Source organism: Ciona intestinalis, unplaced genomic scaffold (genome assembly GCF_000224145.3).
Source record: "Ciona intestinalis unplaced genomic scaffold, KH HT001102.1, whole genome shotgun sequence".
NCBI lineage: Eukaryota > Metazoa > Chordata > Ascidiacea > Phlebobranchia > Cionidae > Ciona > Ciona intestinalis.
Genome location: NW_004191423.1, coordinates 22,525 through 45,474, shown reverse-complemented (window position 1 = coordinate 45,474; position 22,950 = coordinate 22,525). Strand labels below are relative to the sequence as shown.

General features: G+C 35.3%; 5 protein-coding genes across 6 annotated transcripts; all 5 read left to right on the top strand.

The window, feature by feature from the left end:
• The first annotated feature begins 423 nt into the window (after positions 1 to 423).
• On the top strand, positions 424 to 11,291 carry LOC100181744 (protein-tyrosine sulfotransferase 1-like). The gene is made up of 7 exons (XM_002131108.4): positions 424 to 645; positions 945 to 1,108; positions 4,692 to 4,847; positions 7,224 to 7,346; positions 8,875 to 9,084; positions 9,651 to 9,840; positions 9,934 to 11,291. The coding sequence occupies exons 1-7, from the start codon at positions 448 to 450 to the stop codon at positions 9,949 to 9,951; spliced, it is 1,059 nt and encodes a 352-aa protein (XP_002131144.2). The 5' UTR covers positions 424 to 447; the 3' UTR covers positions 9,952 to 11,291.
• On the top strand, positions 11,257 to 13,029 carry LOC100184121 (eukaryotic translation elongation factor 1 epsilon-1-like). Its single transcript, XM_002131096.5, has 4 exons — positions 11,257 to 11,395; positions 11,450 to 11,605; positions 12,065 to 12,223; positions 12,733 to 13,029. The coding sequence occupies exons 1-4, from the start codon at positions 11,345 to 11,347 to the stop codon at positions 12,799 to 12,801; spliced, it is 435 nt and encodes a 144-aa protein (XP_002131132.1). The 5' UTR covers positions 11,257 to 11,344; the 3' UTR covers positions 12,802 to 13,029.
• Positions 13,030 to 13,280: 251 nt separating this feature from the next.
• On the top strand, positions 13,281 to 18,476 carry LOC100186500 (melatonin receptor type 1B-A-like). Of its 2 annotated transcripts, none has more exons than XM_018817059.2 (8): positions 13,281 to 13,572; positions 13,679 to 13,827; positions 15,606 to 15,766; positions 16,335 to 16,411; positions 16,677 to 16,824; positions 16,911 to 16,989; positions 17,351 to 17,629; positions 18,142 to 18,476. In XM_018817059.2, exons 1-7 carry the CDS (start codon positions 13,473 to 13,475, stop codon positions 17,624 to 17,626), a joined length of 990 nt encoding a protein of 329 aa, XP_018672604.1. In that variant the 5' UTR covers positions 13,281 to 13,472; the 3' UTR covers positions 17,627 to 17,629; positions 18,142 to 18,476. The 2 variants fall into 2 exon arrangements, with proteins under 2 accessions (XP_018672604.1, XP_002131031.1); XM_002130995.4 differs by having other exon boundaries at positions 13,287 to 13,572; positions 17,348 to 17,629.
• A 1,276-nt stretch (positions 18,477 to 19,752) lies between these two features.
• LOC100176285 (deoxyribose-phosphate aldolase-like) lies at positions 19,753 to 20,919 on the top strand. Its single transcript, XM_002130930.5, has one exon. The coding sequence runs from the start codon at positions 19,800 to 19,802 to the stop codon at positions 20,757 to 20,759; it is 960 nt and encodes a 319-aa protein (XP_002130966.1). The 5' UTR covers positions 19,753 to 19,799; the 3' UTR covers positions 20,760 to 20,919.
• A 122-nt stretch (positions 20,920 to 21,041) lies between these two features.
• LOC778889 (NAD-dependent protein lipoamidase sirtuin-4, mitochondrial) lies at positions 21,042 to 22,639 on the top strand. Its single transcript, XM_004227478.3, has one exon. It carries the CDS (start codon positions 21,056 to 21,058, stop codon positions 21,995 to 21,997), a length of 942 nt encoding a protein of 313 aa, XP_004227526.1. The 5' UTR covers positions 21,042 to 21,055; the 3' UTR covers positions 21,998 to 22,639.
• The last annotated feature ends 311 nt before the right edge of the window (positions 22,640 to 22,950 follow it).

Here is a 22,950-nt window from a genome sequence, read left to right as displayed (position 1 = left end):
AAGTAATATTTTCGCAAAAAAAATCGAAAATATAATATTTATATGATTCAAGTTATGATCATACTTTTTTATATTTAACATCTATCCCCGCACCTTTTTTAAGAAAATAATGTTTCATATTTTAGGTATCACTTAGCGCTATAACATATTCGAAGCTGGATCGGGAGAAAATTCTATAAATATGTTTTTATGACGAATATTAATATTCATAATTAATATTTTTTCAAATTTTAAATTTTTCATTTTAGAATCGGTACCGCTGGGGTCTAGTTAGTACAGTGTCCAAATTTTAGGTTAGTGGTACCAGTAGAAGGTATCGAAAATGGCCGCTAGAATATCTGTATTCTAGGATCACCTTGGTTATTTCTCCTTTAAAAAGGAAGTACCATTACGAAGATGCTTTGTCAGCAAAAAACTAGCATTTACTAAACATTTTTGTTTACAAGGATGAGACTAGTTAGGACGGGCAGCCCTAGGATGGGTATTGCCACGCGAATGTTTTTGATTGCGTTCTGGTTGTCGTCGATGTATGCTTCATATTTTTATGCATCCAACCAAGCAATTGTAGCAAGTCCAGAGAAATCAAACTTGGGCAGGCAAATCAAGATGATCAGCCAAGTTCCAGATTATGTTTACCAACATAAGGTACGTAAGTTGAGTACAATGAAGAATTTACTGTTTTTTTAAAAGGATCTTTGGTTCTTGTTCGGGAAATCTTACAGTTACGCTTCCTAAAATGTAGAGAAGTAATATGCTGAATGGCAAAAAAGACTTCGGGCATTTGTCACCAAAGTTTAATTTTTGTGGCAATTAAATGTCACATATTTTACTGATAAATTTCTTGAGTTTTACGAGTTACAGTTCCCAACCTGGCTTTATTGAATGACGTTTGATTATTTTTAAACCCAATTTTGTTCACAAATAAATAATTGTGTTATAAACAGGTTGTAGATTACGACAAGAACATGCCTCTTGTATTCATTGGTGGAATGCCACGCAGTGGAACCACTTTGATGAGAGCAATGTTAGATGCTCATCCTGATGTTCGGTGTGGCCAAGAAACGAGGATCATACCCAGGATACTTGGGATGCGAGCAAACTGGCTTAAGTAAGTCCTGTTCATCCACAAAGTTACATACACATCACCCACAAAGTTACATACTACCAATGTTAAACAAAACACCCATGTAACATCGACTGTCGTTGTCCACCATTCGAGGGTAAAAAAGTTACATACATGGTAACTCATTAGCAGGCAAGAGGTGTATGAAACATAACATCCATGTTATAATGACCGTTTTTGCCCAGCCTTGCGAGGGTAAATCAAGTTACGTTCACATTCCATTTATGTTTACTATTGTTTAGGTCATGTGGTTTTGCATCCAACCAATAAGCTGTGTGTATAATAGTTTATTCAAAAGGAAAAGATTATTTTCACTATTGCCAATATTATATTGATTGAATGCTTTTGTTTCTTCTGCAATGTTTAAATTAAACATTTTGTTGATGAACACTTAAGATTTAGTTGATAAGTCTTCAGGTCATAAAAGATGCCAAGATAACCAAGGGCTTTTAAAACTGCCATCAAGAAGGCAGTACCGACATTAAAAGCAGCATGAATATTTATAGTATAGTATTAGACTATGTATGAACTCAAGACATCAAAAATATGCTGTCTGTTACATTATAGGCTTTGCAAGCAGCTTTAGTTTAAGCTGCGTTAAGTTCAACGTCTGGTTTATTGAAATTATATATAGTTGGGGCTTAGTGGATGCCACGCTCCAACTTTTGCCTGTTTTCTTTTTTTTCTTTTTTTAAGAAAGGAATTCAATAATGATAATTTTTCATCTATTAAGTTTGATGATATTTTTGTTTTTTTAATTATTAGCAATTAAAGGTTTTGTGTATTAGAGTCACTGTGTGGCTAGTGTGTACCAAACTTAAAATTTATACATGTCTTGAAATTAATTAAATTCATCTACTCTATGGAGACTGCCATAAATTTACCATGAAAAATTTATTCTTGTAACTTGTTAATAAGGCGACATTTTACCATAAACTGATGTTAATATGTAACGCCTATTACTTCTCAATTACTTGTAAACAAGTTGCAACCACAAGTTTAAATTACTAAATTTGTTGCACAAATCCATTGAAGTTTTACAACATTTAGAATTGTTTTTTTAAACCTGGTTGTGTAGAATGAGGCCTAATGATTTATTTACAGTTGTTGATATATATAAAAAATAATGTTTGTTGCTGTTTCTGTTTGTTATCGGTTTTGTTTCGTTAATTATTAAAATATCTGGCAAACATTGAGGTTTTGTCAGTGGAATGAAAATGTGGAAAATTACAGATAAACAGTTTTGCGTTAAAGAAAATAAATATGAATGTTGGATTAAATTTATTCGAATTTATATTAATCAATATAAAAATAATTCTACTACTTTTTTCCCCCTGTTTTTTTTTGCATTTATAAACTTAGTATGTTTACTGTCTGTTATATTAATCCGTTTACTTTTTCTATTAAACTTTAAATTTGCCGTAACATTTTTTTAAGTTTGCCCTGATGCGGACGATCCCAAATTTGTTCTGGCTATAAACCAACTTATGAACCACTTTCTCTTATAATTTGCACCTTTGCAAAATGATTGTGTTTGGGGGGGGGATGTTTGGGGGAGAATTTTAATGGATGACTGCACATGCCTGCCACCAAAATATCTATTATCTATCACTACTTTTGTTCAATAATGTGTCTTTAATAATTAATATATGTATATTAATATATATACCCCGAAAACGTAGTTTTGTTGAAACAAATTGTCTGATATTATTTAACAATTTTTTTGGAATCTTTTATTATGTGTTTATATACATTATATGTATATACCCCAAAAATTGGTCTTTACTCATTTATATATATCCAGAAATATGTGTTTTTTAAACAAACTGTTTTCAACTTTCCCCATATTTGTATAAGCTTCCCAACAATAGTTGCCATTGAAGGCAAACAATGAAAATTACAAAGGATAATGTATTCTCAATGAATAGCGATTCTACCAAGCATATCCAAGAAAGTCTTCCTAAATTAGCGATTCCATTCATGGCCGTACCCATAAACCCGCACTGCGGCCTGTCGCTCAAATTAAATAATGGAATTTTGTTATTTTCCTCAGCGCGCCCGTCCTTTGTTGCAAAGGCAAATTTAACGACAATATTTCAAATTCTCAACCTTCAGGTTGTCAATATTTTTTACTGCTTGGTTGACTGACAGGGTATAGACATAGTGTATAAAGCAACCCGCAAAACGCACGTTAACTGTCAATCACTTTTAGTGAGTAAAAAACATGTTTTCCAAGTGTATTAAAACTTTTCAAAATTTGTATAACTCCCATTAATTCTGCTTGGTTGACTCCTTGACTCACAGGGTATAGACACAGTGTATTAAACCAGCCCCGCAAAACCCAGGTTAAACTGTCATTCACTTTTCAATGTATAAAAACTATTTTTTTAAGTTTTTTTTTTCTGGTATATGAAAAATATTTGGAAGTTGTATTAGTTTTTTTATAAAGTAATATTAAATGTAATATTTAACCTTCAGGTTGTCAATATTTTTTACTGCTTGGTTGACTGACAGGGTATAGACATAGTGTATAAAGCAACCCGCAAAACGCACGTTAACTGTCAATCCTTTTTAGTGAGTAAAAAACATGTTTTCCAAGTGTATTAAAACTTTTCAAAATTTGTATAACTCCCATTAATTCTGCTTGGTTGACTCCTTGACTCACAGGGTATAGACACAGTGTATTAAACCAGCCCCGCAAAACCCAGGTTAAACTGTCATTCACTTTTCAATGTATAAAAACTATTTTTTTAAGTTTTTTTTTTTTCTGGTATATGAAAAATATTTGGAAGTTGTATTAGTTTTTTTATAAAGTAATATTAAATGTAATATTTAACATTGACTGTCAAGTGTCAATATAGACATAGAGTAACTTTGTATTTAACTACTAGGCTACCATTTTTTTATTAAATTCAATTTTACTTTAAACGCAATAAATCTACACAATCTTTTTTCCCAAAACAAAACAATAATCTATTTTTATTAAAACTTTTTTAATTGAAATTACTTTAGCTTACACACTTAACCTTGATCTTAGAAATCTTTTCTACAAATACACCTTCACCCCTTCAGTAATTAAATTATTTTTCTCTGCTTTTTCCTCACTGATCCATGGTAATACAAGTTTCTTAAATGAATAATTTATCTCTAATCAAAGAGACTGTATCACATGGTTTGTTTACAATCATTATTGTGGACCATGTTGTATTAAAAATCACTCATCAAGCAAGTAGCAATGTAGGTTTATTTTGTCTTTTTGGATGTAGCAATAAACGCACGTACCACGCAAAAGTAAAAAGTTAAAATTAGTGGTAAAATGTGGGTCTTCATAACACATAAATTAGTATTATAGTAGGGTGGGGTAAGATGGGACACCTTTAGCAAGTTATATTCATTTTTATAATTCTTTGAATGCTCTTTGTTTCCTAACAAATAGAACAAGAAAATAGAATATAAAGGTGTCTGATCTTTCCCTACCTTACTGTATGTTTGCATGAGATTTTGTCACGTCTGTATAATGTAATACCTTATAAGGGTCACAGTTTTAATGGACAGAAATTTCGCACAGGTCTCCCAAAGAAAGGGTGAGACTGGATGAAGCCGGCGTGACGAATGAAGTAATAAATGAAGCCATAACTCAGTTCATCCTGGAAGTGATTGTTAAACACGGCAAACCAGCGCGTTTCCTTTGCAATAAAGACCCTTTCACATTGAAATCGATCAAGTAAGAACAAATTATCCACTTTCTATGCTGTCACTCCAATATAAAGCTACAATTCTCCACCACTGTTTGCATCCACTTGAATTATTAATGCAGGTTCTTACTGAAGGAGTTGTTTGTTTTATAATTTGCTTTGAAATAATTTTCAATATTCATTATTTATATTATAAAGGTCAATTATACTTAGCTTTGAATAAATGTTGAAACCTTTTAGAGCAGATTGCTTCCCTGTGGTATATATGTGTATAGACCAGTCAAGTAAAATTAATTTGTTTTAAACACTTGGCGTTATCCGAGTGAACAACAAATAAAACAAAAAGACTTCTTGTAAAATAGGAAACCAAGTTTTAGGTTTAAAATCAAATTAAATTACATTATTTATATTGTGTTTATTTCTAATTCAATCTACTTTCATTACAAAACTTGTCTGAAATGGAGTTTTAGAACTTTTTCTTTTTTACCATTAATTTATAGACTTGTTGTTGCAAAAATAAGTTTAGAAACCTATCTATTTCACCCCTTATCGAAAGTGGTTCAAATGTGAAACATGTCATGTCCATACACTTAACATACCTATTGTGGTTGTTACCACTTGTAACTTACAAGTAATCTAAAACTTAGATCAATAATTTGTATGGTTGGTTGAGCATTGTTGTATGCAAAGCTAAGTTGTGGATACTTTGTACTAATTCCAACGCACATGTTGTAATATTAAAAAATGTTCACACGCCAACAAAGCAAAGCTAACTTTCATTATTAGATTTGCTTCTTTACCGAGATAGCAATTTCCACCACATTGTATACACTGTTGGTATGAGTTATGTGTTGAGGTTTAATCTTTTTTTGATCTTAAACAGACTGAAACACTGTTGATATAATTAGACACGCAAGCGACCTTTTTAGGCATTGAATTATTAAAGAATTGTTTTGTTCTTTTAGTTTAACTTTTCTTGCATTTACCATGTCTTTGGTCATTAATGTATATATTGTTTGTCTTACAAATTAATACTGCATATTTAGCAAGTAATTATCATTTAGACAAAACCAACCGAAAGTTTTAAAACATCATCCAGATGGTGAAGTTTTTATTACTTTCTTATCTATTTTATGCTGTATATTATCTATGTATATTTGTATCATCCATTTTGATCAGGCCCTAAAAGTAAAATGTGCTCATTCATTAGAGCCATGCTTTCCTGTAAGCTTTTGGGGTTTTACGTTTGACTTAGTTTTTTCACTGAACCATATAACTCTAGATCAAACTAGAATTTGGAAATTTTCCTATCTATTATAAGAAAACTTTGTCATGGGGAATATTTAGGGATGCACATTACAGAATAATTAGGTATTCTAGGATATCCTAGAATACTTTATTTCGAATCTAGAATTCCGAATCTAGAATTTCGAATCTCTTTAAATTCATAGGAAAAAAATAATTTTAGCCACCTCAGTCAGTTTATTGACTCTTTCATAGTAGCCTTGTTGGATCATGAGCTGTAAAATGATTAAAAATTGTACTATTGGGTAGTTTTTGCGTCACAAAACGTATAGCAGGCTATGAAAAGACGTTGGGAAACGTTTACCTTCGAAAGTCCCACAAACACAATTTTTTTAAATTAATAAGTTTTAAAAATTGTTAATATAGTTTATGAGAAGACGTGTGATGACCTCATTAAACAGAATACCGAATCCCGTAATTAGATTCGAATACAAAAGGATTCGAATCTCACGGATTCGAAATTCTGTAATGTGCATCCCTAGGAATATTGTATGTTCCGCAGCCTAAAGATTCATCTTTATTAGGTGGTAATACTCAGTTACCATATCGCATACCATTTAATCCCCCTACAACAGGAACCCCATTAACCTTTCAAACATTAATTTTATTTGCACAAAAAATATGTTAATGGTCTGTACACAGAATGAATTCATTGAAACTTAAACAATTAGATTTTAACAACACTTTTATTCAACAAACAATGTTTTTTTATCATTTCCACACTCATTAATTTTTCTCTTGCTAAATTTGCAGCAGAATTCAAGTGAGAATGTAAGATTTATATCATAATACATATCTGCTTTGAGAAATACCTTTTTCCTATATATGTTCATTATAAGAGTACGAGAAAATTACTTTGCTTGGATATTAGATGTCTATCGGTAAAATTTTCAAGTATTTGAAGGTTGAGGTGAATTAGGAAAAGATTTTCTCAATAGTGGATATGTTTTATGATACAAACCCACTCGGAACACAGTTTATGTAAAAGTTTGACTTTTTCAACCCTTGCTCTTATTAAATATTAAACGTAACATAATTAACATTTTACATTTATATTCACCTAATTATAATGTATCATTGTAACATTTATATTTACCCAGATATTTAAAAGAGCTTTTCCCAAACGCCAAGTTCATCCTTATGCTACGAGATGGTAGGGCTACGGCTCATTCTATTATTTCAAGAAAAGTAACAATTTCTGGGTTTGATATTAACAGTTATAGGTAAGATTACAAGGTATTTGGTACATGACTGAGGTTGTGTGTTGTTTGTGACTTACATGATTTGGTTTTCTAAACTGTGTTGTCGGTATTGTGACAGTAGAATATTAACGCTTGACAGTCAGCATGAGGTGTATAAATACACCATGTGTGTCTGGTGTATAAGAAGACACCCATGTTATAACTATATATGTGAAAAGTTGGAATTAAGTAGACGTAGGTCATGTTTAAAAAATATACAAAAAAACATAACTAAATACCTACACTCACGACTCACCTAAATTGCTCCACCTTTAACACTATATTGATAAGATGATCAATTTCCTTAAACGTGCAGTTTACACCGTATTATTACGTCCTATGACGTAACTAACGGTATATCAACACGTTAAAAGTATAAGAAAAGCGTGAATTTCGTTTCATGTTTTGATAAGGGATTTCCGACCGCATATAATAAGATCATAGGGAAAAGCATTAATATTTTATGTCGGTCTTCAATTTTTGGCGGATTGTTTAGCAAGTCAGTGTAGGTTCTGCCACTTAAGCCTTTACACGCGAATACATGTCACCAAATTGGATTAAAAATACAAGAGCCTTATTGAAAAGGACACGTGATCGAATTGTGTCGCTTTCAAGCTTGTGACGTCATAATAGTCGCTACTAGCAGCGCAAACATCGCGATAAGCCACAAACAATTAATTAACGACCTGTTAGAGTGATAAGTACCGAACAACAACATTCTAGGGTTGTTCGTATTGTTACCTTACAAATCCGAGTCATTTATCATGAAATAACTACTTGTGACGTCACACAACGTTCTTTTGTGACGTCAATCACGACCGGAATCCTTTCAAATTTAAAACAAATATTTTAACTTTGTTTATTTGTTCAACGTTTATTTGCGTTTGTTAAAAAGCGGTTATCGAGATTAATAATGGAGAATGATAATAAGGAAAATACGCTGTTAGGTTTTTCCCTGCAGCTACGGGCCTAAGTAGAAATTCCGCATCGCTAAATACCCACTTGTTAGTTTGTATGCACGGCAACGTTGCTGGTGTACTGTATGTGTGTCTATATATGACAGAATGTTGGTTGTAGTAATGGCACGATTCTGTGTATAGAAGTAGTTATAACATGTTTATAAGCGACCAAGTTATAGCACGTTTACTGTTAACGAAACTATCCATCATAACACGAATACTTTCGTCCCTAAATATAAGCGATTGAATCTATGTTATTAATTGTGTGTAAAGTATGAACTACCTTAATGGGGTATAGAACGCTTGTCTCGTCGTAACGTTACCAATGCCAATGCTTTAGTAATGGTAGCTCTGCCGTGTATTAATTATTACATTAATATATTCAATCTAATTATTAAAAAAGATTGTATTAAAAAAAACACATTTAAAAACGTTACTTACGCCGTAATGTTACTCCTGGAGGCCTCCGTAACACATGAACTTACCAATATATAAAATACATCCAAGGTATCAGTTGTTTTCGTATTTCTCATTATTTATTCAAACACTAGGGACGTACTTACGAAATGGAATCGCGCAATCGAGACGATGTTTGTTCAATGCAACGAAGTTGGATCCAAGAATTGCCTCCCCGTTCATTACGAGCAACTCGTGCTCCATCCAGCGGCAGAAACAAGGAACATTTTAAAGTTTTTATCGGTGCCCTGGAACGAAGCTGTTCTCAACCATGAGAAGCATATGACCAACATATCATTATCTAAGTAAGCGATTGTTCACTGTCTGCTAAAGATATGGATACCAACGGTGTTTGTTACATACAATAGACGTAACAATGGATAACAATGGTGTGTGTTACAACATAAGGCCTTCTTTTAATTTTAAACGTAAAATGTGAGTTGCAGAGGTTGAACTGTAGTAGGCCGCTGGTTGTTTTATTATGCATGACAAAATAATAAGTTGCTCAAACTGTCAGCCGTTGGGAATAATAAAACTATTCCCAACTGACTTGAATACTTGATAACTCGTAACCGAAAACGGGATATTTGAAACAAAACACCCGTGTTATACTGACTGTCGTTGCCCCATTCGTTCATTTACCAACTATATATAGTAACTCGTAAGCGGGAACGATATAAAACAGAACGCCCGTTAATGTAACGATGGGATAAATAAGTTACATTCATTCACTTACAAAGTTACATACTTGGTAACTCGTGAGCTGGCACAATATGTATAAAAAAGAACACCTGTGTTATAACGACTGTCGTTGCCCCGCTACGTGAGGATAAATAAGTTGCATTCATTTTTAACACCACTTCTTCCTTAGCGTTGAGAAATCCACGGATCAAGTACAGCGGCCGTTGTACCTTGATGCGTTGACCAGTTGGTTCGGGAAACTCCCCGATGACGTCATGAGAGACATGGCCACGATCGCCCCTATGTTGCGAAGACTTGGTTACGATCCGAACGACCCGACGCCCGAGTATGGTATACCAGATCCATTCGTATTAAACAAGGTAAACTGTGACGTCATAAATTTTGACGTCATAACTTGTGACATCATGAAATGTGACGTCATTATAAAATATTTTAACGAGTTTTCTTTACAGTCGAGAACTGCGCGATGATGACGTTCGGATGTACTCATACGTCATAGTGACGTCACGAATACGTCATCCGCGAAATCAAATGAAGCCTTAAGTTTTTCTTCAATCTGGATGACGTCACCTTCACACTGTTTTTCCGCATGATGTCGCAATGCCACACTTTCTGTAATCTATATTGAACTAACAATCGCACTATTTCGTCACAATCACCATTATCAACGTCATAGATGCCAAGCATCACACGTTTCATATAAACAGCATTTAACATGGGTGGGCCAACTACAGATGCAGATATTTGTCCTTTATAATGAAATCTAAACTTGTTTCCGGATCCCGTTCTTTAAGTTCTAGTAATAATGTAAAAGGCTGTTGGGTCAAACTTGGAAGCAATTTTTAAATCGTTTTTAATTAGTCTTTTTCAATCACGTCGTTTCGCACGATGGCCGTGTATGAAACAGAACACTCCTGTTTTATAACGACTGTCGTTTCCCGTTTCCCCGCCACGCAAAGAGTAAATAGGTTACATTTATTCATTCAACTATGATTGTGTTTATTAAACGAGCCGTAGACCCGACCATCGCCATGCAAAGTATTAGTGCAGTGATTCTCAACATTTTTACCCTTACACCTTTTAGACCTTAAACCACTTTTTTTTAAATTAAAAAAAAATCGTAAATTATTTTCCTTTTTTGGTAAACTTGTTTAACCTAAAAACCGAAATAAGAGGGTTGTACGCTGTAAGTTGAGAACCATTGTTCTTGTATACCATACGCCCAACCATTTAATTACCCAGCATCCTATATACATAGTTGGCCCACCCAAACCAAAGCTATTGTATTGAACTAACAACATCGAGTGTAACTACTTTCTTACCAACTCGTACTCGACCCAATCTGCCTCTGCCCCACAGTATTCTCCACAAATCGATGAAACATTTTCTACTTGGTTTTTATATTACCTACGTCATTAACTACGTAGCAGACCACGTGACCCGTCCTTGCCTTCTTTCGCGCGGGTTCAAACTGTGCCGAACTTATATATTCTTAGCACAATTATTTTATTATTATTATGTCATAATCAAGGCGCTGTTGGCTGTAGCGTTCATTGTTCCACGGGAAGTAGCTATTGTTTCCACTTCCGGGTATTTTTACTCCCATACACACTCTCTGTTGCCCTCTAGCGTGCTATATGTGCTTCAATACTCGTCTTCGATCGCATGATGATGACGTCATAATGAAATAATAATGACAGCGTATGAAATGCCGCGACATATGACGTATAATTCGTGTCGAAATCACATTGTTTTATATTTCGTCATACTACCGTATTTGTTTTAAGATATCTGTGTATTTTTTTCGCAGTTTAGGGTAATAACGTTAGGGAATTTTGAGTTGTTTTATTCGTCACGATCAGGATGATCAACGAGCATATGACGTCACTGAGGTCATTTTTGGGTCGAGCGGAAGTATGTGCATTATGACGTCACAGTTAAAGATTGATTAACAATTGATTATTCTAGATCCCATCAGACGTCGGTTGCTTGACTGAGATAGTCACGTTGTCGAAAAAATCAAAATATCAAGATTTGGAGGGAAGTGACGTCATAACGAGAGCCCTCGTGTGGCAGTGGTTGGAAAGTTTGCTCGATGTACAGGATGTGACGTCACTGGCTAAGGTAGGTCGGCAGCGAACATGAGATGTTCGAAAATAACGACTGTCGTTTCGCTGCTATTTTCGTTTTCTTCGCTGTTTTAGTTAATCTGATCCTTTCGTATTAACGGAGATGTAAAAAAGTATATATTACGAATACACCAATGGCCTAATAATATAAGTAGGACATGATACACCATGCGCGTCTGGTGTATTGGAGTCTTCCATATTATAACTCGACAGTGAGCATGAGGTGTATGAATACACCATGTGTGTTTGGTGTAAAAGAAGACACCCATGTTATAACTCGACAGTGAGCATGAGGTGTATAAATGCACCATGTGTATCTGATGTATAAGAAGACACCCATGTTATAACTCGACAGTGAGCATGAGGTGTATGAATACACCATGTGTGTCTTCATAAGAAGACACTAATGTTATAACTCGACAGCAAGCATGAGGTAACCACCTTTTCACCCCAGAAAGTAAACTGCCACCTCCAAAACCGAACTTACATTGTCTGTGATAAATTTACGTTGGTTGATGTGGTTTTGTTTTACATCCTGTCCAACATGATGAAGGATTCATCGACATACGAACAACAAACGCAACTTAATCATCTAGCGAGATGGTTTGACCATGTGAGTTTGGTTTATTATATTTTATAAATAGCTTTAAATTCGCGTTAAAAAACATGGCTTATTTATACGTTTGTACCTAATGTCGAGGCCGTTTTACTTAAGTTAATTATTTTTACCTCTTCGAATACGATAGCGAAGATCAAATAGGTGCAGCGCAGAGGCGAACAATTAGCAACTAAACGTTTTTTAACGTAAACCATAAAAAAACAGCTTTTCCAGTGGTAGAAGATTTTTATAGGTCACCTTTGTGTGTCTTAGTATATAACTTTGCCCATATAGAAAAAGAACCGATAAAATAACGAAGAAATACAACGCGAAACGACGTGAAAAAGCTAAGAAATGACATCTGTAAACCAGGTCATTGATAAAACACACAGATTAGTAATTGCGAATCGTTAAGTCGGTGTTAATACAAACACTTAGCGCCTAAACGTTTCTTTGATTGTTGTCTGGATCGTAACTATTGTCTTCGCGCGTCTATTCTGATCTAACCATGTGTGACGTCACAGATGCAACACAAAGAAGAAATCTTGGTCGGTCGAGAAGTTCAATTGTTTGTTAAGAATCGAATTTATTGAAGTCCATTGTTCGTATTCGAGAAACTTTATTTCTTCATTGTTGTTTGATGCTACGTCATAGAACCGATTGTTGGGATGAAAATTTGTTTCCGGTTCGGTGTGACGTCATACCTCTTGTGAACCAGAGAATGGATATTTATTATGTCATAAAGCGGGAAGATTGACGTTTCTTATTATTATGTCACAATAAATCATATGCGGTCACAGTGGGTGGTGTGACGTAACAAACATCCTGGGTTTACTCATTATTTAGAACTGTGAGGAAATCGCGCTTATGACGTCATAAAGAGTATCTGGATGTTTGGATTACCGACAACAAAGAGAAATGTTCCAGAATTAAAAATCTCAGATTCTCGTCGAGCGCCTGGTCGATGTTGGAATTCCAGTGATTATCAACACGCGAGCTACGTTCGCGGAATTGCGCTGTTCGCGTAACAATAGAGAAACAATGCGGAGGCGCGGAGAAAGAAAAAGAGCGCGAATGAGAACGGATGTCGCGAAAAAGGCGTTCGCTTGATAACCGCATACATGGCAGTTGATTGTGGAAGCATCGAAGCTAGTAACGTGTTGTAGTGTAAAGGTATTGTTACGTGTAAGGTGTTATTGTGACGACACAGTTAAAAAGATAGTGAAGCAGAAAACGTGAATGTGACGTCACAAAGAAGTCGATTATGTTAGAATTAGACAACTCTTCGTTGCCAGGCAACAAAACGGAAGTTTATAAACTGCCACAAGTCGAAATCGTGTTTCTGTTGATTGTCATCGTGATCGGTAAGTAAATACTTCTGTGACGTCATAAACGAATATTGATCGCGTTTTACACGCGCGGTTGCGACACTAAAGATCTTAAAACGTTATTGTGACGTATCAATGGCAGGGTCGATCGGAAATCTGTTGATTATCGGCTCCATAAGATGCGAACGCCGTCTCAAGAACTCAGGAGTTGGTTTTATTACAAACCTAGCGCTGGCTGATCTGGCAATCACAGCATGGTATATGCCGGTTGTGCTTGCCAATGTTCTGTCGGTAAGTGATATATTTATAAGCTATCGTTTCGGAATAGAGGGTGGGGAAAATGGGACACCTTTTATTCCATTTTCTCATCACGTTTGGTAGTAAACAAAGAAAATTCAAATAATTGTGAAACCGTATCCTTTTTTCCCCATCGTTTTCAATTGTTTAAAACACAGAACATTTAGATAATATGTGCTAAACATGTCCCGTCTTACCCCCACAGTACTATGCATACTTTGGTTATCCATTAGAATATGATAACAGCAAGTTACATGAGCTATATTTTCGTAATATCTTTAGAAACTAATCTTTTCGGGTTGGGGCCTTGTTTGGGGGTCTAGAATTCAGCCCATTACCCTATAATAACATAGGTTTTATTTATATCTTCGAAGACCATATTGATTGGAATAACTATATATGAGAAAAGAATTGACATAAAACGCCAGTCGTTAAAACACGCTATCCATGTGAATGCTCCTTGAATAAAAGTTCCAAATAAAAACGTGGATTCTAACCCCAATTGATAAACAATAATAAATATATCTTAATCGTTTGCTCGTCTACGATGGCAAAGAGTTAAAGTAATAAAAGCCCAGCATTTAGGGAGAATAGTCGTTAAAACACGCGGTTAAACCATAAATACTACTAAACTGTTAAAGCCTGGTCGCTACACTTATTAGAAAAACAGCCCCTTTTTAGCCATTTATATTTAGTTCTTCCAAATTAGTCTTTAAATAAAAATAAGATGTGTATAAGGAGTAATCAAGTATATTATAGACCTGTATTACAATGGCTTATAAAGCGTTAAAGCGATACTGATGTTATGGTAAGGAAATAGCGTCAAAGTTAAGTCTAAGTTACCGCAGGTGGAAAACATCCGCCGGTAATTAAAACATCTTTACGCCTTTGTACCAATGTTATGCCTACACATTACAATACCCACTAAAGAGTAAAATACAGTCATTAATTCTCAATGCTATAAATGTTTCACGGTTTATCGTTTTAGTGGTCCGTGACTAATACTGACTAATACCAATTATGATCATTTCTTAGTGTTATTACGTTTATTATATAGCCCTATATATATTTTAATGTAAGTCTTATATGTACTTATGTACATGATACACACGTATACGGATCGTTCAGTCGTTGTAGTTTTATATATATACATAACTAAACGAAACCGCCTTTATTTATAGATACACAATATAGAATGATACGTTTAGATTTACCTACTATATGAATAGCGGGAACCTCATATATATAATTCGAACACGTGGTAGTGAAGTCCTAAAATCGTAACAGTTAAACATGTTTTAAACCTCATGACAGAAGGAAGTTCATAAATAGATTCTATAGTCATGTGACGAGACATACGCTACAAAAAAATATCTCAACCTTTACGTTCCCTTTTACTTATATTTTTACTTAAACTGTTAAAAATATGGTAAGACGTAAGTCTTCATAAGAAAAAGGTATAGTACGTCGGGGGAAGATGGGACACCTTATCATTCTATTTTCTTGTCCCATTTAGTAGTAAACAAAGAACATACACAGAATTCTAAAAGCGTATCCGCACTTCATGACTCCCATAGACCGTTGTTAATTGTTTAAAACACGATCAGGATATTTGGATATCATGTGCTAAAGGTGTCCTAATTTTCCCCACCCTACTATACTTTACATTACGCTATAAGCAACCCTGAAATTCTCAACTCCAGTTGGTATTTATCGAATATTAGGTAACCGCTTGTTTGTATATCGCGCTTTAAAGTTGTTTATATTTCCAGGGATACAGGAACGTATTTGAGGGTTCGTGGTTATGCGAGTTCACGGGATTCTTGTCTTGTTTATGTTGCGAGGCATCCTTGTGCACGTTGATGTTTATATCAATGGACAGATATTGGAAACTTATTCGTCCTGGTTCATATGAGACTTGGTTCAGCAAAAGGTCGGTAATGTTTACATAACATTAGTTTGTTTATATCCTTAAATTGGATGAACGAAAGGACAGGATATTAAAAGTTAAATAGGAATCGTAATGGTGCACGTTTATAGATAAAATGCATGAACAAGTTGTTAGAATATGTTTGGTGTACAACTACTGCGGTTACGACTAACCATTTATAAATATACATGAAAATATCCAAAAGGGTATGCTTGTGGAGGCTTTATGATTGTGTTTGTACAGTTAATTTAGTGTAATAAACAGCTATCCAGCCTTGGTATGTATGTATATATACATAAAGGTCCTATAGATAGGTCTCTAGGACCTCATCCATATAGTGTTAGCGCAAATGACTGTTCAATAAAAGGTGTAAAAATCTCACATAGTTGCGTAGCACGTTTGTCAACGTTTTCTTAGAAAGATTCAACCACTCGCGACCTTTACCACTATAATTAAACTGCATTGTGACGTCGTAATAAGTGACCAGCGTCATATAACGCTGTGTGAACGCACTATGACGCATCGTGACGTAATAACCACGTGTGGATAAACCCAAATTACATTTACACAGAAAGACACTGGGGTGGATTGCATTTATCTGGATTGCGAGTTTCTTGATCGCATTACCATTGATTGTGGGCTGGCAAGGTGAGTGTATATGTCCTACCATTTCTCCTACGCCACACTGTTATGTCATATATAGTAGGGAAAGATGGGACACCTTTTTATTATATTTTCTCGTCCTATTCGATAGTAAACAAATTACATTCAAAGAATTATAAAAACCGACTCCCATAGACCGTTGTTAATTGTTTAAAATACAATTAGGATATTGTTAAAGGTATCCCTCTCCGCGCCCTATTATATACATCTTACCTACGTCACAATATACCATACGTCATTTATAACCCAGGGAGTCCCCCTTTGCTTACGTTTAACGAAAAGATGATGTCTTGCATGTGGAATGACGAAGTAGCATACGGGTACAACATATTCCTTGTATCGACCGCCATCTTTGTTCCCTTATGCGCCACCGGGTTCTTCTACTTCAATATTTTCGCGTAAGTCTCGCAGCTCGCATTACAGCGTTTACATTGATACCCATGAACACCCATGAATAATTAATAACTTATAATTAAATTCATAGGCACGTGAGACGGACAAGGAAAAAAAACGCGACCCGGGAAATAGCGTCACCTAACGGAAGCTCGATACGGGCAATCCAGGTAAATAAATTTAACTTGTTTATCCTTATGTGAGGAGGAGAAGGGAGCAACGACAGTCATTACAACTCAAGGTGTATGTTTCATAAACCTTCTGTCGACTAACAAGTTACCGAATGTTGTTATTTTGTGTGACTGTCTACTTAGACAACCTGTAGTTACCACTGCGTTGGAGCAATGACCGTTACTGTCTTGACCAAGGACACAGATGCTCTCAATTGTAGCATCTGGTCCCAACCGGTAATAATTTAGCTACGCTGTGACCGCTTTAACCACTGTCCAATGGCGTCGGGTATAATTGGTCAATCATATAACCTTTCATTCACCCACGTGTTTCTGACGTCACGACGTTTACTTTCAGAAGCAATCAACCGTATCTGAATCTGAAGAAGGTCAAAGTTCATCGTCAGTCGTGCAGAACGTTCGTCCGCACCATTCGCGACATAGTTCTATAAATAGTCACAAAAACGCTCGATCAAAGCGGGTTGGGGAACGAGAACGAGCGCTGATGTTGACCTTAATGGTCGTTGTTGTATTCTTCGTATTATTCTGGTGTCCCATATGGCGTTATGACGTTGGTGTGGCATCAAAATGTGAGTGCGTTGGCGAAACGGGCTTGTGGTTGGCTTGCTCTAAGTAACAGGTAAGTGGGTTCAGGCCTGGCCTAATAGATTATATAACTTATAGTAGGGTGGGCTAAGACGGAACACCTTAAGCACATAATCTCCAAATATAGTGGTCATGTTTTAAACAATTAACAACGGTCTATCGGAGTCGTGAGTATACGGTTTAATATTTCTTTGAATGTGTTCTTTGTTTACTACAAAAGGGGTCGAGAAAATAGAATGAAAAGGTGTCCCATCTTCCGCCATCCTACTGACTATATACTCCCACCTAATCTTTCATTTGTGTATTGAGCACGTAGTGGCCATATAGGTTCTTTTCTCCCAACAGTTGCTCTTGTTAAATGTTGTTCTTAATTTCTATTTTTTGTTCAGTGACTAAAATCAAATCATTACGTATGTTATTTGTCAATTTATAATGCTACATGCCCATTCATTAGATTCTAGCTCTCTTGCAAATGTTTTTATGTTTCAGTAGACCATGGTAGAGAATAATGTATTACCTCACAATTAACACTTTATTACGTCACAGTGCCATTAATAGCTTCATATACGGGATCATGAATCGAAACTTTCGTCGAGGTTACGTCACTCTCATAAAACGTATGCGTGACGTCATATGTTGCGGACGAAACGTGACTGGGGCAATGTCGAAAACGAAGCCCTGGTTATGCGTAACGCAGCAGAAGGATACGTCAGAGGATGACGTCAAACAACACAGCGTTAAATTTGGATAAACTGTTAGGATTATTTTTATTACTGTATTTTTTTTACTTTTTACCGCCGTACAGGGTACTCTTGTTTTTTATTTATATTGCATAAATGTTGCCAATGTTGTTGCTGAAATAAAGTATTGTTTTTATTAAATTGTTCATTTTTATGAAACCTTGATATTCAAAATATATATCCTCTTGTGTCTTTAGATATAGTAGGATGGGGGAAGATGGGACATGTTTTATTATTTTTGCTTGTCTTATTTGGTATATAAAAAAAGAATATGTACAAAATTATATAACCGCATCCTCACGGGTCTAAAAAAGCGCTATTAATTGTTGAATTCACGATTAGGAAATATGGGACTTGGGAGCTAGCGGTATCCCATCTTACCTCACAGGCCAAAGTACTATATAGATATATCCTATATATATCTAAAGTTTTTAAGTGATAAGAAAAGTTCGTTGAACATTTGTAAGTCACAGTAAAAAGTTTTTAATGAACTTTTAATTTTAACCTTAAAAATAACCTTTATTAGCGACTAGCCACATATAATCTAAAAATCTACAAACCCCAAAAGTAGCAATTGACATAGAAATATTAAATATTACAATTCAATGGGGATTGTTCAGATGTGAACGTGTGAACTGTGAAGTGTCGTGGTAAAAAAGGTAGATCAATTAAACGTTGCTAAAGATCAGTCGTATGCTTAGTATTACCTTATAAAACAAATGTTTGTTACGTGTTGTGAATTACGTTTATTTTTAATTTTTTCGATCTGTGCAAATAACCTACCGGCCATTTTATAGATTTTTTGTGATAATTACGTTCTCCCGTCAATCAATTTTCCAATACACGTCGCTATTTTATAGATTTTGCTTGGCGTAGTGAAATGATTTTATACTTTTGTCGTGTTATGTAATGTTAGACTTTAGAATTTGTGTAACGTAGAACCAGCTTTATAAATATTACATTATACACTAATCCAAACAAGTCAGTAATTAATAAAGTTACATATGTAGTATTTTAATTGTAGTATCTCTTTCTTTTATAATAATGTAACAACCACGAATTCAAGTAGGACAGGGTAGTTTAGCGTTTTGTTATAATAATAATTGAAAAATAATGACCCCATAATTATAATTGTTTGCATATAATACTTGCAGTATGTTAATGCACATATGTTACAGCAAGACATATATTGAGTTTGCATGCTTGCAATAGCAAATTAGTGTGCAAATGATATATATTTGCAAACAATGCCAAGTATATTGTTTATTTGGTATGTTGTTGTTTACCACTCATGGAATAAATTATAAATTAATGAAATTATCAAAATTAAGTAATTGCAGTTGTGCACATGTCTCACAGTCAGTCTGGAGATTCTAAGGTTTATTTTAACTTGTATGTAATGACCATGTTTTGCTCTGGCAGGTATTGTTAACCTTTAGCAAGAGAACATTATAAATAGAAATAATGGCTTATAATCCTGGGATGGAGTTGGACATGGGATGGGTGAATGGGGCAGTTGTTGACTTGCCTGCTGTGAATAGAAGAGCTGCTACACTACTGACTAAAAGAACTGTAAAGAAATCATGGCAAGCAGCGTGGCTGTTGCGTGCCGTCACTTGCATTGACTTGACAACTTTGTCGGGTGACGACACAGTCACTAATGTGCAGAGGTTGTGTTTCAAAGCTTGTAATCCAATCAGGCAGGATCTGCTCGATGCAATGGGTATGGGGGATTATGGGATTACAGTTGGAGCGGTGTGTGTGTATTCAGCAAGGGTTAAAGACGCTGTGCAAAGCTTGAAGCAGGCAGGAGGTGCAGCCATTCCTATTGCTTCAGTTGCCACAGGTTTCCCAGCTGGTCAAGTCCCCTTTGAAACAAGATTAAAGGAGATTTCTATGGCTATAGGACTTGGGGCGACTGAGATTGATATTGTGATTTCAAGGGACCTCGCTTTGAGTGGAGATTGGGGGAAAGTTTATGAAGAAATAAAAGCTTGCAAAGCAGCTTGCGGGGAGAATGTGCATCTGAAAACAATTCTTGGTACAGGAGATCTTGGAACTTTGACAAATGTTTATAAAGCAAGTTTAGTTGCCATGATGGCTGGGTCAGATTTTATCAAAACATCAACAGGCAAAGAAGGAGTGAACGCAACAATGCCTGTAGGTTTAACCATGGTGCGGGCAATTCGGGAATATTTTCATAAAACTGGATTCAAAGTTGGGTTTAAACCAGCTGGTGGGATAAGAACGGCTAAAGATTCGTGCGCGTGGCTTGCGTTGATGAAGGAAGAGCTTGGAGACGAATGGATGAGAGCGGATCTCTTCAGGATTGGAGCGTCATCTTTGCTGACAGACATTGAGCGTCAGCTTTATCACTTTGTCACTGGTCGTTACGCAGCTGCTCATCAGCTGCCAATGGCTTGATGTGATAATGGTGGTTTGTGATGTCATAATAGAGATTTTGATAGTTATTATGATGTCATGATAGTGGTGTAGGGGGTTGTACAGAATAAGTATCTGATCTTAATTAAATGGTGCTTTTAATATTTTTTGAAAAACCTGATTAAGTTGTAAGTTCATCCACATGCATTTCTGATTAAGTTCCATAGATGCCAGGTTTCATTTTCATAATTTGCAATCATTCTTGTTATAACTTATACAAAATAATTGTCAATCCTCACCAATCAATTTTTTCTATTTAGATATCCAGGTTTTCAATTATGGATGTGGTTAAAACTGTTTCCATATTAAGTAGGAATCATGCGAAAGTTTTTCTGAGGTTTTACAGCAATAAACAGTCGGAACATTTGTTGAAATATCGGCCCTCATCACTGCCACCAAGTGACGAAGATTTGGAGCGGTTAAGGAATTTTATTTCAAAGCGAAGAAAACTTTTTGTTTTGTCCGGTGCAGGGCTGTCAACAGAGTCAGGAATTCCTGATTATCGATCAAAGGATGTGGGACTTTACGCACGGACTAACCATAAACCAATGCAGCATCAAGACTTTGTTAAAAGTGCAGATAAACGGAAAATTTATTGGGCAAGGTCGTACCTTGGGTGGGCGAAATATGACGCATGGAAACCTAATGCTGCGCATGTAAAGTTAGCAGCTATGGAGAAGGATGGGAGAGTGGAGTGGCATACTACGCAGAATGTGGATGGTTTAATGGTGAAAGCAGGCGCTGAACAACTTACTGAGCTTCATGGGCAAATGAGGAGAGTTGTCTGTATGAGGTGTAATGGGCTGTTGGATAGAAATGTAATGCAAAAGGATATGGATGCATTGAATAAACACTGGTCAGCAGAGGTGCTTGGTTATGGTCCTGATGCTGATGTGTTTATACGTGAGGAAGATGTGATAGACTTCAATGTTCCTGCATGTAGAAAGTGTGGTGGGGATTTAAAACCAAACGTAACATTTTTCGGAGATAATGTACCGCGATCCAAAGTCACTTTTGTGCGCAGTATCGTGGATAAATGCGACGGTGTGTTAGTGGTTGGTTCATCATTACACGTATGGTCAGGTTATAGGTTTATTACACAAGCCCATGAGCTTGGGGTTCCTATTGCCATTGTAAACGTTGGGGAAACGAGAGCTGATAAATTTGCTGCTGTAAAGATTGACGCACTTTGTACTGATGTGTTTCGTGCAATTGAGTAAGATAAAACAGCAGTCAGTGGTGGACATTTAAGGGGCAAACAGAACAGTCTATCTGAATTTGAAATTATTTCCGTAAAACAATCAATTTGTGCAAACTATGCTAAAGTACAGGTACTATTGCTTCTGCTACCTAAGTATTTTTGATATGTCTGCAATTTAATATAATATGCAATATACCTTGTTTTTAACTTAAAACTGTGATTAATTTTATTTATAATCAAGCACAATATAGTATAATTATAATACATCAATATTATGTCGCCACAATGTTATTATTGCGCACTGTTGCCAAAGTTTGTTGTTTTATTGTTTTGTGTCTGTCAACTTAATATAGTGCAGCTTATAATTGAACATTGCCTGGAGGGTTTTTAACCATTAGTAGCGGCTTATGTGAATTCTGACTTAACTAGGTTTAACTGTATGCATATGAAATTGTAATGAGAAAAGTAAATTTTGATATAACAAGGTTTAACTACAAGCATGTAAACAATGTTACATTATGTGAATTCTAATTTCTGGCATATATAGGTGAATTCTGATCTAACTATCTAGATTTACCTGTATACATTTTAATTTTACCGTCATCTCTTTCTGTAATCGAGTGTTGTGTTTTCGTGTTTTTGCTTTTATGTTTTACTCAGGTTGTATTTATTTCTTTATACAAAGGGTTAGGTTAGTTTACCAAATATGTTTAAGCATGAATCTTACGTGAATCGTCTTGAATCTTACATAAATCTTACATAAGTGTGCACTCGAAACTGTTTATTGTTAACTTTGGTGGAATTTCTTTTCGGGGATTTTGTTTTTTCATTATGCTCCAATCTTTGGATAAATTATCTTTAAGGCCGACTTCCCCCATCTTGTTCTTCGTTATCGTGACCGAAAAGATGAAATAAATTTTCTTTCATTTCATTTCATTGAAAAATGTCAAAAAAGTGTTGAGTTTCTTATTT

Excerpts from the sequence above, each read along its gene's own strand:
- LOC100176285 (XM_002130930.5), top strand. The coding sequence starts at position 19,800 with ATGGCTTATAATCCTGGGATGGAGTTGGACATGGGATGGGTGAATGGG.
- LOC100186500 (XM_002130995.4), top strand. The coding sequence starts at position 13,473 with ATGTTAGAATTAGACAACTCTTCGTTGCCAGGCAACAAAACGGAAGTT. Across the intron at positions 13,573-13,678 it reads GTTGATTGTCATCGTGATCG|GGTCGATCGGAAATCTGTTG; the intron begins GTAAGTAAATAC and ends TATCAATGGCAG. Across the intron at positions 16,990-17,347 it reads GCTCGATACGGGCAATCCAG|AAGCAATCAACCGTATCTGA; the intron begins GTAAATAAATTT and ends GTTTACTTTCAG.
- LOC100184121 (XM_002131096.5), top strand. The coding sequence starts at position 11,345 with ATGATCAACGAGCATATGACGTCACTGAGGTCATTTTTGGGTCGAGCG. Across the intron at positions 11,396-11,449 it reads CATTTTTGGGTCGAGCGGAA|ATCCCATCAGACGTCGGTTG; the intron begins GTATGTGCATTA and ends TGATTATTCTAG. Across the intron at positions 11,606-12,064 it reads ATGTGACGTCACTGGCTAAG|AAAGTAAACTGCCACCTCCA; the intron begins GTAGGTCGGCAG and ends TTTTCACCCCAG.
- LOC100181744 (XM_002131108.4), top strand. The coding sequence starts at position 448 with ATGAGACTAGTTAGGACGGGCAGCCCTAGGATGGGTATTGCCACGCGA. Across the intron at positions 4,848-7,223 it reads TTCACATTGAAATCGATCAA|ATATTTAAAAGAGCTTTTCC; the intron begins GTAAGAACAAAT and ends ATATTTACCCAG. Across the intron at positions 9,085-9,650 it reads ACCAACATATCATTATCTAA|CGTTGAGAAATCCACGGATC; the intron begins GTAAGCGATTGT and ends CTTCTTCCTTAG.
- LOC778889 (XM_004227478.3), top strand. The coding sequence starts at position 21,056 with ATGGATGTGGTTAAAACTGTTTCCATATTAAGTAGGAATCATGCGAAA.